We start from the raw sequence: 18,733 nt of genomic DNA, 5'->3' as shown, positions 1-18,733 counted from the left end.
CAGAGAATGCCTTGCTAGTATCCAGTATTCCTCTACCATGATATCATATCTCATGGACACAAACCCACAGAACATAGGCCTGCTGCAAATTAACTCTTAACTCCACCGTATATCGCTTTCACTGAGTTCATATAAAACCACATGATGTGATATAGGACCATACTAAAAGTAGACACAAGGGGCAATGACGGATTCCTGTTGCCATATAAGAATGATGCTTACAAATTATCATAGTCATTGATCTGATAAGCTCTCACACAAATTGAGTTTCTTCTGTTAACATAAAATTCCAAATACTAATGATCAAAGCACATTTCAATTAACAAAATTGTGCAATTGAATGAAGTCTTGGTCATTGGTCAAGACATGAATGACATCAGATGTAAACTGATGAACATACTGCCAACAGCAAACCTACTTTCAATTCCTGAAGAAATCAAACCTTCTACAATTCTATCCCATCCCATTATAAGAATTTGTATTATCACAAAGGCAATGTAGAAAACATGCTTAATGAACAAATGAGTACACAAGTAATAAATTCAAATGATTAAAATTTAATTATACAATATAAATCTCTGCACAACTGCCACCCCACTGCCTAGTATGATGGGGAGAAAAAAAAAAGAAAAAACAGTCTAAGCTGAAGAACTAGTGTGTTTTTTTAAGTATGCTTTGTTCCTATAAATCCCCCTTATTGCCAAAGAGTTGGCCAGATGCACCTTACTCAACACTATACCGATGAACCGACAAAAACGCAGGGTCCTCAAACAAGTTAAATTTGTGGTCAAGGCAAATATGGCATCCTTTGAGAATTCATTCCTGCATGATACAAATTAAGGTGGATTATTGCCCTGGAGACCAATTCCTTTATATGCTGAGGAAGCACTGTTCTGTCTGCACCTTCTAGCACTGTCAACACCCTAGCTTGTTCCAAGGACTCACTGTTGCCGGCATGAAGTGCAAGGAAGCAAAGAAGAGTTAGCCCATCATGCATCTGGGTAATTTCATTACTCCTAAGCAGTCTCATCAGTGCCGGAATGCCGTTGAATTCAATTATCGTCTTAGAATGCTCCACATGTAGGAAATTATCCGGACAAGCAAATTTGGTAAGAGCAACTGCTGCCTCATCTGCTACTTCCGCATTTCTGCTACTCATCTGTGACACCAGAGGTTCAATTACCCGAGTCTCTCTAGCAGGAAATGTCCTAGCCAACGCACCAATGGACTTCATAGCTGCAATTTGCATTGCCGGGTTATCCACCTCTTTAATTATCCTCAGCAGCTGTTCAACAACAGTCTTTGCAGCTGGAGAATTGGTCTTAAACGCTGCTCGACGAAGGTCAGCATTGGATTCAGCAGCTGCGGTTACCTCCATTATCGTCATCAAGCAATTATACTGCAGCTCTCCTTGCTCATTCTGAACAATCTTAGCCAAACAAAGCATCCCTTTGGTCTCAGTTATCTTCCTACTGTTGATCACACTCCCTCGCGCAAGCATCCACAACGCCTCAGCGCAACTAACCTTAAGCTGAAGCTTTACCGCAGGATCCTCATTCTCCCTCTCCTTCCTATGATTCCCTCCCCGGCTACTTCCCTCCATAAACAAATACGAATTCGAGTAGGAATTCGAAAAATGGCGACCTCCCCGGCTACTACCCTTTCCCAACTCCTTATTAATCTGAACAATGGAATGAATACTTTGCTTCCCCAAATGCCCCAATTGATCATCCACAAAGGAGTCAAACGACAAGAGTGTCACAAGAGGTCTAATCACGTTCTCTCGGGCGAAATCCTCCTGAGCCATGGGGTCATGCTTGGCCATCCTGGCAACCAAATTGGCAGCCAGGGTCTGAACCCTCATGGGGGAGTCACTGAGAACCTGCACAACAGCAGGCACACCAAGCTCACTCACAATCACTCTAATCCTTTCCAAATCATTAGCCAAATGACACAAAGCACTGGCAGCAGCAATTTGAGCAGGAGGGGAAGTGCCTTCCTTGAAAAGCTTCAACAAAGGAGACACCCCGCATTCCTCAACAATGATCTTCTTATTCCTATCGTTATCTTGAGCTAAAGAAGCAAGTTCATTCGCAGCCTCAATTCTATCGTTTAATTGACCCATTTGAAGGGAAGCGATGAAAGACCATACCCAAGATAGAATGGGGTCGTTGCTGGCGATCGGGGGGAGGGAGAGGACAATGCCGCCGTCGGCGTCGAAGATGCTGAGGAGCCACTTCATATCACCCACGGACGCGTCCAGGTGGACCAGCACTTTCCGGAAATCGGCGGCGCTGACGATGGAGACGACACGGTGCAGGATGCTCCGACGCTTGCACTTGCGCACGAGGGCGAGAGCGCGGTCGAGATTCTTCGCCGTCTCGGCAGCAACGCGGCGGATGGGACGCTCGTAGAGCGGCGGCGACGCGGCGGAGGTGGTGGTGGCCGTGGCGAAGCGGACGAGGGTTCGGAGCATTTGGAGGAGGCGATCGACCTGCTTCCACACCTCCGAGCACTCAAGTTTGAACGAGTCGGCCTCGTCCACCGCCGAGCGAACTCGCTCCGCCACCATAATCGGGTACGATAACTCATCCTCCACTCGCTTCTCCTCCAACAACGCCATCTCCGCCGCGCCGAGTCTGCCACCGAGTCAGTGGATAAATTCCCAATGGTTTTTCTGAGGATGGTGTGTGTGTGTGCTGTGTGAGACCGAGTCAACCGAGTCTACGCTGAGTCTGATAGAATCCGAGTCGGGAATTGGAACGGGCGTTTATGTTGGTGTTGTTCATTAGACACTTCTTGTTGTTCTGCCACGCATGTCTTTATGTTTTTGTTTCTCCTAACTCCAAACGTTAGCTACACACGACACAAGTAACTTCTTTCTCTCTTCTTCTCTTATTAGTTAATTAATTAATTAATTTACGAATTTTATTATTTTATACTGTTAGACTTCAAATTCTTAATTTTATTCTTCAATTAGCAATTCAAATTCCAAATTAACGTTTGCCAATTTCTGTTTTTTTTTTTAATTTCTTTTTTTGGGTGTAACTCGTGTAAGAAGAAGGCTAAAAGGGTTTGATTTTGCTAACTAGGGATTTGGGAAGGACAGTGGAGTCACATTGACTCGTATAACCTCTCCTCACAATTATGGTTGTTTATTCATATTTTATTTATTTATATATTTATTCCTTATATTCTTTTTGTTTTTCTAAATTTCTTATACATAAATTTGTAAATGAAATAAAATAATATTTTCTATAACTTAAAATAAACTTATATATAAATTAAGAAACAAAAATTATCAAAATTTGTATAAGTAAAACTTTATAAATTAAGTTATACGTAAGTTCATTTTTAAAAATTTAATAAAACTTAGGTTTGGACAAAATAGTAGGCAGTAAGTTCATTTTAATTATTTTTAATAAAACTTAGGTTTGGACAAAATAGTAGGCAGTTTAGTCTTCTTATTAAAGTTATTAAGATGTCGTCTGCATTTAGAAATATGCATATCTTATTATTTTGCATGAAGAGTAAAATAGAGACAATATCTCAAATTTAATATATGTAACAAAAGTAAAATTGGGTCTTTCCACCAATATTTGATTAGGCAAAGCAAATAAGATATCAATATCAACCAACACTCTAGTAAAAATCCTATAGATTTATTCATGGTGTATTCACTAAGAGAAAGACAAATATCAATCTCTTTCACTATAAAAAAAATTGATTTTGGTTTCCAATATTTCATAGGAAGACCATGAATCCTAATCCAACATTGAACTTTGGTGAATTTCATGGAAGATGACACAAACTCTTTAGTCCAAGCAAAAATTCTATGATACATGAATTAAGATTCCAAGACCCTACTTCCATGACTATTCTCATATCTTCAAAGGAAGAAAAAATAAATTCATAAAACCATTTTCTAAGAGGAATAACTTTCCAAGATCTTAGAGATGTTTAGACAAGATCAAACTTTTGCACACGTCCATATGAATAAGAGGTTTGTCACATTTGAATAGTATTATTCTTCTATGAAGGTGAATTTTTACACTCTTCAAGACTTACTAGATACACATTTTTATTATCTGATAAGATATGAAATTTCCCATTATGCAAGGAGAAGACAACTTTGAAAGAGAATATGACATGCATTATTTATGGCTTGTGCAAAAAAATTCTTTTGTATTTGAGTTGCATAAGATAGTTTTGCTTGTGAAAAACAACCTTCATTGAAATATTCCAAAAAACATGAAAACTAAAAGAATTCGTCTCCATCTCACAATACTGTGGAAAGAAAAAAACAATTATAATTATTTAGAAGAGAAACATCACAGTAGTAGAAGAACAAAACAAAACCTTCACATTATATATTTTCTAATATTAATTTATATATATATATATATATATATATTGCTTTGTCTAAGAAAATATTGTAGTTATCTTAAAACATCAAATAAATTTTCAAAGAGATTAATGAAGATTTGTTTGTGTACTTTATATATTATTTAAGAATTGAGATAATTTAATTTGTATAACCTAATTTTCTTATAAGGATGTAAGCTTTTTTTTAAAAAAAATACTTAAAAAGTTATTTCGCAATGAATTCTCTAAGATATATATTTATAAATAAAAAATGTGTTAATTAATTAAAAAATGAATGCTATAATAATACTACTAAACGCAATATCTATATTTGCTTAAATAATAAACTTACATTTTCTTTGAAAAACTTCTAAGTTGAATTTTTTAAATGGAGGTTTTATTTTCAGAAATGTAAAAAAAAAGAGCCCAACCGGGTTCGAACCGGTGACCTCTTGATCTGCAGTCAAATGCTCTACCACTGAGCTATGGACCCCTTGTATTGGTTTACTACACTTGTTCTTTAATATAATAATTACTAATGCTTTATATATAATATACCTGAATAATTCCTATCATCTGTATTTACTAAAATAAAAAATACAAATGCAATTTAGAATCTACGTCATATAACCTAAACAGTGTGTAATATAAAAATTATTTTTAATATCTATCCCATTAAACAATTTAATCTCTTATTCTTGATATTATGAAACACAATTCTTTTACAAGTTCTGTAACATTTTCTTCTCTAACAGTTACGTCATCTTCACGAATTTTATTTTCACCAATTGTAAACTTTTATAATTATCTTTAAACATTTAACTCATTTCCAATGAGTATTACTCAATCTTACCATCATCTTTGCTGCTTCTATTGACATGTTTGACACTTAAAATTGAATGTGGAATTAATATTAAAGGCCCTGCAGAAATTTCCAGACGCCATAGAACGTGCAATTGGACACGTTGAACAATGAACACGCACAAAAATATTACTCCAAATAAAATATTAAATTGATTCTAGAGTTTGAATTTCCACCTCCCAATTCCATTATCTTATTAAAAAAAACAAATATTCCAATTTTATCTATCTAGTACCACAGAAAAAAAGGTTTTTTATTAAGAAGATTGACTATTCAAACGTGTGGACTATGGTATAATAAACTTTTTTAGACCATTTCTACTTTATTTTTACACAATATGTCTCATTCATTTATATAACCTATTACAATAAAGTAAAACTGTTACAAGGATAATACTCTTGAAAAATATTTAACAAGTTTAAAACTTCTAATTAATTTATAAAGTAACTTAATACATAAGATTGTAATATAACTGGACTTTGAAGTCGTTAATAACTTAAAGGCACTCTCCTAACAATCATATAGAAGGAGTAGTTTCAAAGGTCAAACCCTGAATCCACGTTCATCAAATAGATAAAGACAAGTCATTGCTTATTAAAAAAAATATACCCTTCAAATAATAAGTTTAATAATGTTTAATAATGCTCCTGCAACTGCAAATGTCATATTTAAATATCTACAATTTCAATTCACTTAGCTACTAAGTGTGCCTTAAACTACACGTATGTTCCCTAATTCCACGGTTCTTGAGCCATCATAATCACACCAACTAATGATGGGTAAGGAATATTGCAGATTTTCATGTTATGGCTCATCATTTGCTTGGTTTGGTATGGTATTTGCCATTATGAATTACCCAAATTGTACCAATGCTTAACTGAAATGGAATTTTCATACTATTCACTATAATTCTTTTGGGTAAATTTATATGAATTTGAATTTGACTAAGTGCACCAGTTAAAATATATACACGAGAAATTATTTTGATTCAACAAACCAATAAAGCAGTGTCATTTTCCAATTACATCATCACTTGCATCACCAAAATAGCTAGCTATCCTTGTGGACCACAACAAACTTTGTTATTGACGATTTGTAAATTAAATTCATGCACTAAACATAATCAAATGTCTCTACTTTTGGTCATTCTGGATTTGGATTGGGCTAGCAGTTGAGTGAAGGACTTGAGTTTCAACACTAAGAACATAAAATTTTCTGTTTTTTCTAAAACAAGAAAAAAAAAGACCTCTGTTGGAACAACAAATGCTACTGAAATTGCTGCATAAAGACTTGGTGTTAATTCTCTGATAAACATAGCACGGTTTAACAAATTCCAAAACTGAAGTTTTGGATTAGGAGATTTCAAGAACTACGTTGCACTCAAAACTTAGGAGATTTTGTTATAAAAAAATCCTCAAAAACCCCACAAACTCAAGGACACAAATAATTTGAGACTAGATCAGAAGAAAATGGCTTCACCTTGTTGAGAAAATGAGCATTTTTACCCAGGTCATCTTCTCCTGCAACAAAAGCATTCTTCCTACCGTGAGGATAATTGGATGATTGTAGGTAGCCCCACAAGGGACCACCATCAACAAATATAGTTCCAGAATCAATTTCCTAGGAGTATACATTACTTACTTTGCATGTGTCGGGTTTGAAACGGTTGGTTGGAGATTGAGGACAAACTTTACTATAAGTTTTTGATTTATGAGGTTGAGTTAAGTTAAAAGTTTACAGATGATTCAGAGTCATTTTGAGTTTATTTTAACGAGAGTTTGTTAAGTCTATTGTGTCACCGATTGCTATCAGACCATTCTTAAATAATGTTTGCATCTACTTATATATTATAAAATGTTCTAATCTCTAATTAATATAAAATCTCCGGACTATAACAATAAAATATAAGAATGAGATTAAAAAAATATTTTTATTAATTTGAAAATACTTCATACACAAAATAATATAATACCGAGTATTATCTCTAAAAAGCTTCATATATGTATATAGAATCTAAACTACGAGAATAACATTGAATCATTAAAGAAAGAAACTATTAAGACAGTAACAAGGATGCACTAATTAGTTTTAACATTATTAAACACTTTGTAGTAGATAGTTTTTTAATCTCTTTCCTTACACAGTATAATAATCATTTGATTGAACTCTTTAACATAATGTTTACATGATTTAGAGTCCATCATTATTTAAATAATTAATGTAAAATTATTAAAGAGTTTGGATTGTTTTATGTTTTTATGTTTCTTTTGCATATTACATTTGGATTAATAAATATACGAGTGAAGAAATAAATAATTAACAAAGAAATTTAGATAAATTTGAAAGAATTTGTTATTGTACAAGATCTATATTTTAAGTGTGATTACTAATATGACATGAATATGAATACTCTACAACTTGATCATTCTATTTCCAAATGTCGTTTTACAAAATTTTATTTTAAAATAATTTTTGTTAACTTTATTCTTCTCCCTACACTTTTCTTTTAAATAATGTCTTGATAAGGAGTCAATTATTGAGAAATTCTAGTCCCAAGAATAACCTAATACTAGAATATTTTTAATTATTGGGTTTTTTCATCCTTATTCACTGTTTTAAAATAAAAGAAACATGTAACAGTATCATAACAAATTTCAATGAAATATAACATATCTTGTGTTGCAGGCTTAAAGTTTAATTTATTAAATATTGTATTGGAGACTCGCCTTTAAGACAATTCAATCCTTTAAGTCAAATAATGTGTGAGCTTACACTTTTTTTTCACTTTTTTTTTTTTATAACTTCTTTCTCTTAAAGCTTACCCGTTATAACAAAAATGATTTTATATTTATAATTTGACACGTTCTAATAATAAATAAAAAAAGCTACCACAATTTCATATAACATTGTCTTGAGCTCAAATGAGGTTTTCCTTTATTTAGAAAATTATGAAATAGAAACCAATTTTAGAGAGAAAAATAATTAGTTACTATAATGACTAAATTAGATATTATTTTAGAAACTAAAAAAAAATTGATTTGTAAATTAGTTTCTATTATTATTAAATAATTTCTAAATTGATATCTAATTAGCTACCAAGGTTTTTCTACCAAATTTAGAATCTAAATTATTGGTAGTTAAAACTTTTGTAACTAATTAGATATCAATTTATAAACTATTTAACAATCATAGAAACTAATTTAGAAACCAACAACTTTTTTAGTCTCTAAAATTATATCTAATTTAGTCACTATAGTAACTATTTTTTTTTCTTCTAAAATTGGTTTCTATTTCATGATTTTCTTGCGGTGAATTTTTCGTACATATGCATCTCTAATATTCACATGCATTTGATTTTATATTTTCGAATATGAAAGTATCATAAACATATTTTTTAAAAATGTAAACTTATTTTATAAGTAAAAGACAAATTAAATGAAAAATGATGAAAAGGCTCTTTAATTTTGTTTAAAAACTCTAGATATTCTCCAGCACAAAAGGCTGAAAGTGAAGAGTGCTTGAATGGTTTAAGCGAGCAATACTTTTATTTAATTAATTTTTGTCTATATATAAGAATTCAAGACTCAAGTTTAGTATGTTATTTGTCAAGAAATTTTTTTTTTAGGTTTATCTTAATCATTTTTGAAAACTTGACTTGATGTGTATCTGCATTGCAATTTGAAACTTATAAAAAAATAAACACACTTGTTTTTAATTTACAAAATTGAGAAGCTAAGTGCATTGTCTCATTGAGATAAATAGTATATACGTTGAACATAAATTTTATTTATATAGTCTTAATACACTAAAACACCTATTTCATATAAAGTTTTCAAATAATTAAGAAGTAATTTCTAAACAAGTTATGAACATTAAAATAATTATTACTCTAAGAGAATCAGATAGGATAAAGAAACAATATATAGGAGTATAATCTAACTTGTTTATATGATATAAGGTTATTTTTAAGGTGCTATGCAATTCTAGGGATAAGTATATTTAAAACTTTATTGTACAATGAGATCTTTAAACAAGATATTAATTTATTTCTCAATAAAAAAAATTATTTGATTCTATATGTATGTTAAAATACTTAATATTTTTAAAATAAATAAATATACAACTTAAATACATTATTAAAATTATATAATAATAATAACAAAATACTTATATTTATCTATTTCAATCCTAATTTTAATTAAATATTTTTTTTGTCACTCTTTAACATGGCTTTTTTTTTAAAAAAAAAAACTAACTTTAAAAAAACCATAAAAAACAAATCTTTTCTCACACAGTTAATTATCTTCCGACTATAACATATTATATTATTTAAAAATGTAAAACAAACAATTTGAACACTTTATTTTATAATGAGATATTAATTTATTTTTCCATAAAAAGTTTATTTGATTGCATGTTAATATACTTAATATTAAAAGTATATAAATATACAACTTAAAATATATTATAAAAATGATAAAATAATAGTAACAGAAATAAAATAAAAAATTATATTTATCTATTTCAAGTCTGATTTTGAATTAAATATTTTTTTCTAAGTCTTTCACTTATCTTTTAAGAAAAGTCTAACCGTGTAAAAGAAATGATAACATCACATTATTTAAAAACATAAAAAGAAAGGGCCCAACCGGGTTCGAACCGGTGACCTCTTGATCTGCAGTCAAATGCTCTACCACTGAGCTATGGACCCAATTTTATTAAATAATTATCTATTTCAAATCTGAATTTTAATTAAATATATTTTCTAAGTCTTTGACTTATTTTTAAAAAAATCTAACCATGTAAAAGAAATGATAATATCACATTATTTAAAAATATTAAAAAGAAAGGGCCCAACCGGGTTCGAACCGGTGACCTCTTGATCTGCAGTCAAATGCTCTACCACTGAGCTATGGACCCAATTTTATTAAATAATTTTTCTATTTTGTTTGTAGAATATATTTGATATTATATAACTAAAATAAGACACACAATATAGTCTGTAGAATATATTTCGAAAAAAAAAACTGAAAAAAATATGAAATTTATGTCATTAAACAATTTAATCTGTGTAGTTGATATTTGGAGACAATTTCCGCATAAGTTCTTAATTTTAGGGGTCCAGTCTTATAAAAAACACTCTTGTATAGTAAAATTAAGAATATTGAGTCTTGATAATAAAATACAAGACTTTAATTTAAAATTGAATAATTCTATTTGAGTTTCTTGTTACATTATTGTAATCTTGCATTGTAGATAATATAACAATGATTTTGACTTAACAAATGTTATAAACCTTTCCCATCATCTTTGTTATTATTCTTATTTACACGTTAGTGATGCTGGACATATAAAGTATTATGGGCCATGGTTTTGGTAATTTGTACTACCGAAATTATACGAATCCATGCGTGACACATGTAAAGGACAAAGAATGTATATATCATAGTATTAAGAACAATCCTTGTATAAAAATATATGAAACTGAACCTTACAAAGTGCAACAGTGTATGGTATATGCGAATTTATTTAGGCCAAACACTTTCTAATTACATCATCACATGCATCACCAAAATACCTATTCTTAAATATCCAAGTGCACCACAATAAGCTTCGTTATTTTTATATTGATGCACTTACTGTGGTGATGATAAACAAGTGACATGTTTCTAGCTTTTGTCCTTTTAAAGTTTGGCAATCACCCCATTTTGAATTGGCTTCGCAGACATCCCATTATCCTTATCATCCAAATCACTTGCACTTGGGGGAACATCTACTGCTGGGGAACAATTGAAAAACCCATGTGGCTGCATCATGAATAGAAGGACATAATTAATTTCAGAACTATCAACAGAGAATATTCTTCTTTAAACAACTTTGTTGGTTCAACATATGCTACTGAAAATTGCTTCTACAAACTTAATGTATAATTCTCTTCCAAAATGGACTTGAGTTTTGGATTAGGAGATTTCAAATAAGATTCACACTGAAGAACTATAGTGAACTCAAAATTTAAGAAATAAGCATGTTATAAGTAGTTCAACATGAATCTCACTCTAGTCTTGCACAGAAAGAATGGCAAGGAAATAAGCTAATTTGGAGTAGAATACCATAAGCAAAAAGCCAATGCGTTCCACTGGCATAACTGGCCAGTCTTCCAATCGGGGAATGTGTGTCACACCAAACACGTACCTGGAATATTCCACCATGTCAGATAACATGTGCAAAGAACTAATAAGAACAAAGCTCAAAGAGTAAAGTTATTAGCCAATGATGTTTTAATGAGACAACCCCAGATGCTGGGAAAAATTGTCATCCCTGAATGCGTATTGGATATGCAAAAGCTAAGATTTTATACTTTCAAACATGTGGAAATTATAGATCAACTCTTTTTTCCCATGTACACAGTATCCCAAAACTGATTAATAAAGACTAAGAATATGTGAATAGAAACAAATGAACTAACCAAAGAACTATATCAGCTTCCTCCAGTGATCTATTTTGCTGAACCCAAGTAGCCAAACCCTCTCCAACACGTGGATTCTGATTAGGGAACTCTCCTCCAGGATGCATTTCTTCGGGAACATAAGGAGTGACCCAAAGATTGTGCTTCAAGAAAGCTGCTCTCCTCAGAAACTTGGCCTCTGAACCAGCCAAGGGTAAACAATTTGAACCAGGTACCAACTTGTATCCTGTTAGCTGCCCTGTTCGGTTTACCGTCCTGGTGTTTCTCACCTGAAACAGGATTCAAGTGAGCAACACTGGGTAGAATATGTTGAATAGTAATTTTTTTAACAAGTAAATAATCCCACTTTGAGAAATACAACTGCAGAAAAACTGAATATGACATTAGCTGGAACAAAATATGCACTTGGAAAGCTCGAATAGAACACTCAGAAGGTAGAAGAAACAGATTATGAACACGCAAACATTTAGGAATTTTACATACATATGTATCATAAGCATTATGCACAGAGAATAATATTATTTGAAAAATTCACTGACTGTCCCTGCAGCACAATAACTACAGTTGCAGAAACAGGTGGAAATATTTGCCAAGAAAAAATTGGAATCTTTTGTTTCCTTTCTTCTTTCAAGTGGAAGGAACTTACAATCCAATGTCGAGCAGATAAAGGGTTACAATCACGCATTGCTTCCAATTCTGACTTAAGCAGTCTTTCCTCTGCATAAAATGCGTTGTTGTGAACATTGTTCTTTCCTGGCTCTTCAACTATGACATCCACCTCAACAACCTGAAGAGAGAGAAGTGGAACTTCCTTACTAATTTCTGGTATTATTTATGAACCACCAAGCCTTAATTTTAGAATTCTGATGGAAGTGAAAGACCTTTTCTTCCCTTTTTTCAAAAGGGAACCACACAATGGACTATAAAGTTATAAAAGAAGTTCAACATGATAAAATAACAGGGAAAGGAAGGAAGGTGAAAAAAAAAGGACAGAAATTTCACAGACATGGACGGCTATATCAAAAGGGATATTAATATTTGGTATTATTCAAAACACCATCCATTCTTATGCTTATCCTTCTGCAACTGAATGCAAGCTATATAATTGAAGATTTTCATGCAATTAATTTTTTTTCTAAAACATAAAATTTGAGATGAGCAATAAGCGAATTACACTGGCTCAAATATTGAAGTACGACCATCCAAAAGATTCCTTCAGCATTGAAGATCTTGCCCAAAGAAAATTTTAGTCCAACACTGACCTGATTAAATGCTTCACCAGGCTTGCAATCAACAGCCATGTCCATACGAGCAACAAAAAAGTGTTGGTGGACAGGCGCATATAATCCAGGTGCAATAGTTGTGCCATATTTTCGAGTTTCGCCTGGTTGCAATGCTCCTAAACTGAGAATTCCCGTGAGCTTGACCTCAGCTTCTATCTTTCCATCCTGAACGAAGGAAACAGCAAATACAAAATCACGGAGACATTCATATGCTTATGTTTGAACATTGAAATCCACCACAAAAACATATGAATGCCTGTAGAGGGGTAGGATAAACAGTACAGAACATAGCAATGAAAGTCAGAATAAACATACTAAGCGAAAGAATACATTTCTTTCTGGTTCAGCTGCTAGGGTACACAGCAGAACCCTCAACTGGAAGCCAGTGCTCTCTACTCTCATATAAAGATCTGGGACACCCACTTATAAATATTCAAAATTTTGAAAGTATTTCTGTGTATATCACCAAATCTTAAGCATGGTTGAAATTCTACCAATCGTATCAGACAGACTCAGTCAGATAAGCGAATCCAGAGAACAACTTGCCTGATAGAAGTGCCAGAAAAATCCATACTCATAGTTAGCCACAGTACATATAAAAGATACTGTCAGCCTTCTAGACCGTCGAACTTCAGCCAAACCTGTTCTCCAGTCTTGATGCTTCCACAAGATGCCATGATCCTCTTCATGCAAGCAGACACAATTCTCTATTGTTTCAACACCTCCATTAAAGTTTGTGAAGTGAGCATCGAAATATTTGATATAGCCTAAACAATCACAACCCTGCAATAATGCCTCTTGCAAAACAAATTTTAATTTCATCTACATTGAGAAAGGAGGTTAATTTGACTAGATTAGAAGAAAATGACTTGACCTTCTTGAGAGAATGCGCATTTTTACCCAGACCATCTTCTCCTGCATCAAAAGCATTCTTCCTATAGTGAGGATCATTCGGATCTCCATAAGGAACCACCATCTCAACAAAACTCAATCTGTGGGCCACTGGCCTTCTTCCTCGACTTCCATCAATATAGGCTACAGAATAAATAACCAAACCTTCTCTAGGAGTAAAACCAATACGAAAGTTCCACTGCACACAAAAATAAAAAACATTTACTTTTACAAGTTTACAGCATAGCTTGTATGAATTAGCCAGTAGAATAAGTAAAGATACAGAAAATCACCTTCTGCCATTGAATGAAGTGCCCGTTGACACGAAAACTTGGACCTTCGGGTTGAATAATCTGTAATGGCTTCACATCACTTCTATCAACTCCTCCCCGGGTTTCACCAGAAGTATAGTTTCTCAATGGATCAGCAGGTGGAAGAGGGATCAGTTTTCGATCTTCAAACTCAAGAATTTCCATATGTTGCATGTCAACAAGTATATTGATTCCTTCAACTGGACGAGCATAGCCATTTTCCATGGGGCAGTCACTTTCAGTTCTACAAAAGATTAGTGGTTTAGCAAGCCTGCGGCTAGGAGCATCTGTTTCTCTATGATATCCAACACACCTGTAAGTTTCACATCCATTAGAAAGAACAAATCAATGAAATACCTGCATATAAAATGTGCTAAAATCATCTCAAATTACCAACTAACCATGCATCCACCATCACAAGATCCATGTCCTCAATCCCTCTTCTCTTCATTGCTTCTCGAAATGCAGGGAAGTCCTTCACAACAGCTTCACATTCAGCATACTCCACAGCATCCTGTACATATAGTATGAATTACACAATGCTATTCTAATTTGAAACTAATAGATATAAGGACTAACAGGTCAGTGTGGAAGTTGCATTAATTTTACATATTAGGGTATTGTTAAAAGTATGGGTTTTAGGTTCAGAGGAAGGAAGTGACATAAAAGAGAATGAAACAATAATTTCTATCAATTGAAATATATTATAATGAATGGATGTTCATCAAACTTACAGCACTAAGTTTGGAAAACACATCCTGATAAGGAAATATGGTAACAATCCTAGGATATGATGAAAAAATAGGAAAACTAATTCTAGCAGATAATCTATTATATAGATGATAAGATATTTTCATATACATTAATTGTTCCAATTGCATTTATTTAATTGCCCATATGTGCACAACAAATATGCTAGAATATTAACATTTATTTGACTTCTATTCGATAAATGTTTTTATGCAAGTTTTAGCAAAGGCGTTTACATATGAAAGATGAAAAAAATCTATCTCACACAAAAATTGGCAAAACAAGGTTCCAGATACAATAAGCATGGAATAAGGAAGACTACAAATTTTAACAAGGAGCAAAACTTTATCAAAGTATAAAATCAAGTAAATATATTTACCATTGGTGGCTGAACATTTGGAACGACTTTGGAAGAAATAACTTTGCCTCTATGGTGACCACCTCGTGTTGCTGCATGCACTTCCCTGAGTTCAACAATCCATACGCTTGTCTCATTTGACCTTTTGTTGTAAACAACCAATCGTGCTCTCCTTGGGGGAAGTTTAGAAGGAATCACAGGTCCTCCTTTAGTCCTGGGAAGCAACGAAGGCTGGAAAGGAGGGAAGAAATATGCATCTGCCAATGCAACAACTTGCTTAGCTGGTTCTACCAACACTACTTCAACAAAGCGCATGCTATCCCTCACCTAAGAGAATAATCAAATAATTTTGCACATGGTAAATCTGGAAAAACAAACCTTTATTTTTCAAATGTTATAATTAAGCTGGCAAAAGTAAGTGATTATTTCTCAATATAAATTCAACCAAACACACTTCATTAACATACAAACACAAGCATTTGGAGAAGTTACATAATGTCAAACATAAAGTAGCATAACCATACTAGATAATAAATTTAAGCTATATCTGAAATTAAAGAGAAAAATATCAAGATATCTACCTCAGGAGTTGCCCCAGCAGCCCGAACTGTTGCTACAGCCACTGATATTTCAGCAGCTGACAGTGGATCCAAAGGGTGGCAGGTTTGAACTCTCATCATGACTGGGATACCTATGCCAGGAAGTGAGCAAAGAAAATACTTTTGATAAAAGAAGAAATTTCATTAAAGAAAAAGAGAACAACTAGGGAGAGAATATACTGAATCCTTTGAATAAAAAAAAGACCAAATACATTAATACAAAAAAATCCAGGAAAAACAGGGAAATAAGCCGAGTAAGAAGTATTCAAGATATAAAACCTGTCATCATCTAACACTACTAACACTAGCTCTTAAAGTTTTAGATGAAGGCACAAGAATGGTTTTATACATTTTAAAATGTAGACAAGCTTCCAATGTCCCTGAAAATACAAGTAGTGACACCCTTTATTTCAAAGAAGCAGGAGACTTCATTAACAGATCAAAAAATTTGGCAAAAGAAACATCCTTAAAGGTATAAATGTTCCTCTCCAACTACACCCAATAAGGGACTACATAAACCACACATTTTCCTGTAAACGTGAGTGAATCCAGCTCACATAAGTAAGCATCACATAGATAGGTGATCGAGATAAGCATGGGTCAATTTAACTCTACTTTATGAAATTAGAAAATTTTCAACCCAACTCCACCTAAGTAGCTTAACTGGATTGACTCGTTAATTTTTTTAAAAAATATATATAAAAAAAAACAACTCTTTATTAAAGATATTTTATTTATATATATAATAATATCAAATATTTAAATAGTTAACCAATACTAAAAATTCTAATATCTTCAAAGTACATTTGTTTTTTTAATGTGAAAACGGGTCAATCTACTTATAATTAGTTTGACTCATTCAGTGAGTTGATATTAGTCCAGGCTCTAAGATGTACATCAATAAAAACAGAGATGGTAGGAAAAAAAAAATTTAAAATAAAAAAGTTTATGTAAAACACCATGAATGCTTTTTCTATTTTTATTTAATGTTCTACACAATACTTTATTTTTTATTTTTACACATTTATATATCTTTGTTATGTTACACACTTACAGTTTAAGAGACTTAATGATGGTTTTAAGTGAGCATATAGAATTACTACAAACTTAGATAGACTTTCTTACCTACTTGTTTTCCAATTTTAATGGAGATTTCAGCTTAGTAATCCGTACAATAAAAGGTTACCAAGGTAATTTCTTAAAGGATTTCATATAAATTTTATTTATCTTTAAAATTGGAAATTGTTATTTACGCCCTTCATTTATACCAATATACCTTCTAATTGTATTTTTTTTCCTATAAATGTCTTTTATCCATAAAGGAATTTTGAGAAGCCAATTATTAGAAGGGAAAAATGTCATGGTGAAAAGCGAGGTGAAGAGGCAATTGGTTGGGAGACTCCTATGCTTGCAACAAGAAGGAATGTAGAAGGTGAAGTGGTGACAGTGTTTGAGATTCAAAAGATAGTAGTGGTGGGAACCTAAGAAAGAGACAAACACCCTCTTTCAGAATCAAACCAAATCACATTGCTGGTGTCATTGAAACAATTATTGTATCTTCAAGGAACAGAGAAAGTGAGCATGTATGACACGTAACAACACGCACAAAGACAATAACTGCTCTGTTAAAACTCCATTTCTAAGGTAAATCAATAAAAAGGTGTAGGAGTGAATACCTTTGGTGGTGGAGGTGGTTTTGGGAGGAGGATCGGGGAAGGAGTCGACGGCGGAAACGAGGGCGGAGACGGAGGGTCTGTTTCGGAAGGGATCGGCAGTGGGGTGGGCCCAAGAAGAGGGAACTGCGGAGGAATTAGAAGCAGTGGGGTTGTTACTGAGATTATTTGGCGTCGCTTTTTCCTGAGCTGTGGCCATTGTAAAGGGTTAGCGAGCTCACCGTAGAAAACTCCACCGCAGTAGTATTCCACTGACATACAGCAACGCCTCACTGCACAACGCAACACTCGCCGCCACCCCCACACGACAGCAGCAGCAGCAGCAACCACAACCTCAAAAACTGTTATCCGCTGTTGTGGTGGAAGATGGTGGTTCTGGAATGATTGATTGAACGTATGCGGTTGCGTCACCACAGTTGTTTTTCCCTGAATATCGAAAGTAATTGAACTAATTGGGGATGGGGCTGTGTCAGCAGTGTTGCTTTTCCATGAAGATTGAAAGAAATTGATCGTACGGGGATTCGTCACCACTGCTTCTTTTGAACGAAGATTGAAAGCAGCCGTAAGTGGGTTTGGTTGATAAAGACAATTGTCTTTTCCTTCTCTTTGTTGGTCTTTGTTGTCGTGACCTCAGAGAAGTCACCAATAGTCTATGCTGTTTGGAGCATCATGGCCATTCAGCATTCAGCATTCAGCAATCAACAAATGTGAGCCAACACAACACATCAGACTCCAACATAGGAAAGCGGAACATACAATACAACCACCTGCAAGTGGAGCTCCAGTGACAGCTGGATGGACCTTATGTCCCATCGATTTTTTCTTTTATTAGAAATAAAAAATGATACTAATAAGGTTTTCCCATTTAAATAAAAATATTCTATTTTTTGCTTTAATGTCAATAATTTTTATTTGTATTTCTATTTTTACAATTTAAAATTTATTTAGTTATTATATAGTCAAATAAATAGATCCAAAACATTTAAAATATATTTAATAATTATAAGATGCGAAAATTAAAAATTCAAACAAACCAAAACAATGAACACCGTAAATAGGTGGTCTGCTCAACATGTAAGTAAAATAATTTTTATTTAATAATAAAACCAATTGATTCTGACTTTATCATAGGAGTAAGTACACACACCCACCAGAGAGTCATCCTAAGCCTAGAA

General features: G+C 33.1%; 2 protein-coding genes and 3 non-coding genes across 6 annotated transcripts; all 5 read right to left on the bottom strand.

The window, feature by feature from the left end:
- Positions 1-510: 510 nt before the first annotated feature.
- LOC137811348 (vacuolar protein 8) lies at positions 511-2,882 on the bottom strand. The gene has a single exon (XM_068613041.1). It carries the CDS (start codon positions 2,621-2,623, stop codon positions 788-790), a length of 1,836 nt encoding a protein of 611 aa, XP_068469142.1. The 5' UTR covers positions 2,624-2,882; the 3' UTR covers positions 511-787.
- A 1,904-nt stretch (positions 2,883-4,786) lies between these two features.
- On the bottom strand, positions 4,787-4,858 carry TRNAC-GCA (transfer RNA cysteine (anticodon GCA)). Its single transcript has one exon. It is a non-coding gene; the product is annotated as a tRNA-Cys (tRNA).
- Positions 4,859-9,866: 5,008 nt separating this feature from the next.
- TRNAC-GCA (transfer RNA cysteine (anticodon GCA)) lies at positions 9,867-9,938 on the bottom strand. The gene has a single exon. It is a non-coding gene; the product is annotated as a tRNA-Cys (tRNA).
- Positions 9,939-10,075: 137 nt separating this feature from the next.
- Positions 10,076-10,147, bottom strand: TRNAC-GCA (transfer RNA cysteine (anticodon GCA)). Its single transcript has one exon. It is a non-coding gene; the product is annotated as a tRNA-Cys (tRNA).
- A 501-nt stretch (positions 10,148-10,648) lies between these two features.
- Positions 10,649-18,289, bottom strand: LOC137811347 (amine oxidase [copper-containing] zeta, peroxisomal-like). Of its 2 annotated transcripts, XM_068613040.1 has the most exons (13): positions 17,780-18,289; positions 17,562-17,684; positions 15,868-15,977; positions 15,308-15,613; positions 14,580-14,692; positions 14,161-14,491; positions 13,851-14,066; positions 13,523-13,759; positions 12,956-13,141; positions 12,340-12,480; positions 11,694-11,962; positions 11,338-11,419; positions 10,649-11,034 (listed from the first exon to the last, which is right to left on the bottom strand). In XM_068613040.1, the coding sequence occupies exons 1-13, from the start codon at positions 17,814-17,816 to the stop codon at positions 10,912-10,914; spliced, it is 2,274 nt and encodes a 757-aa protein (XP_068469141.1). In that variant the 5' UTR covers positions 17,817-18,289; the 3' UTR covers positions 10,649-10,911. The 2 variants fall into 2 exon arrangements, with proteins under 2 accessions (XP_068469141.1, XP_068469140.1); XM_068613039.1 differs by having other exon boundaries at positions 17,562-17,923.
- Between the last annotated feature and the right edge of the window lie 444 nt (positions 18,290-18,733).

Source organism: Phaseolus vulgaris, chromosome 2 (genome assembly GCF_000499845.2).
Source record: "Phaseolus vulgaris cultivar G19833 chromosome 2, P. vulgaris v2.0, whole genome shotgun sequence".
Taxonomy (NCBI): domain Eukaryota; kingdom Viridiplantae; phylum Streptophyta; class Magnoliopsida; order Fabales; family Fabaceae; genus Phaseolus; species Phaseolus vulgaris.
This window is presented reverse-complemented; position numbering and strand designations above follow the sequence as displayed.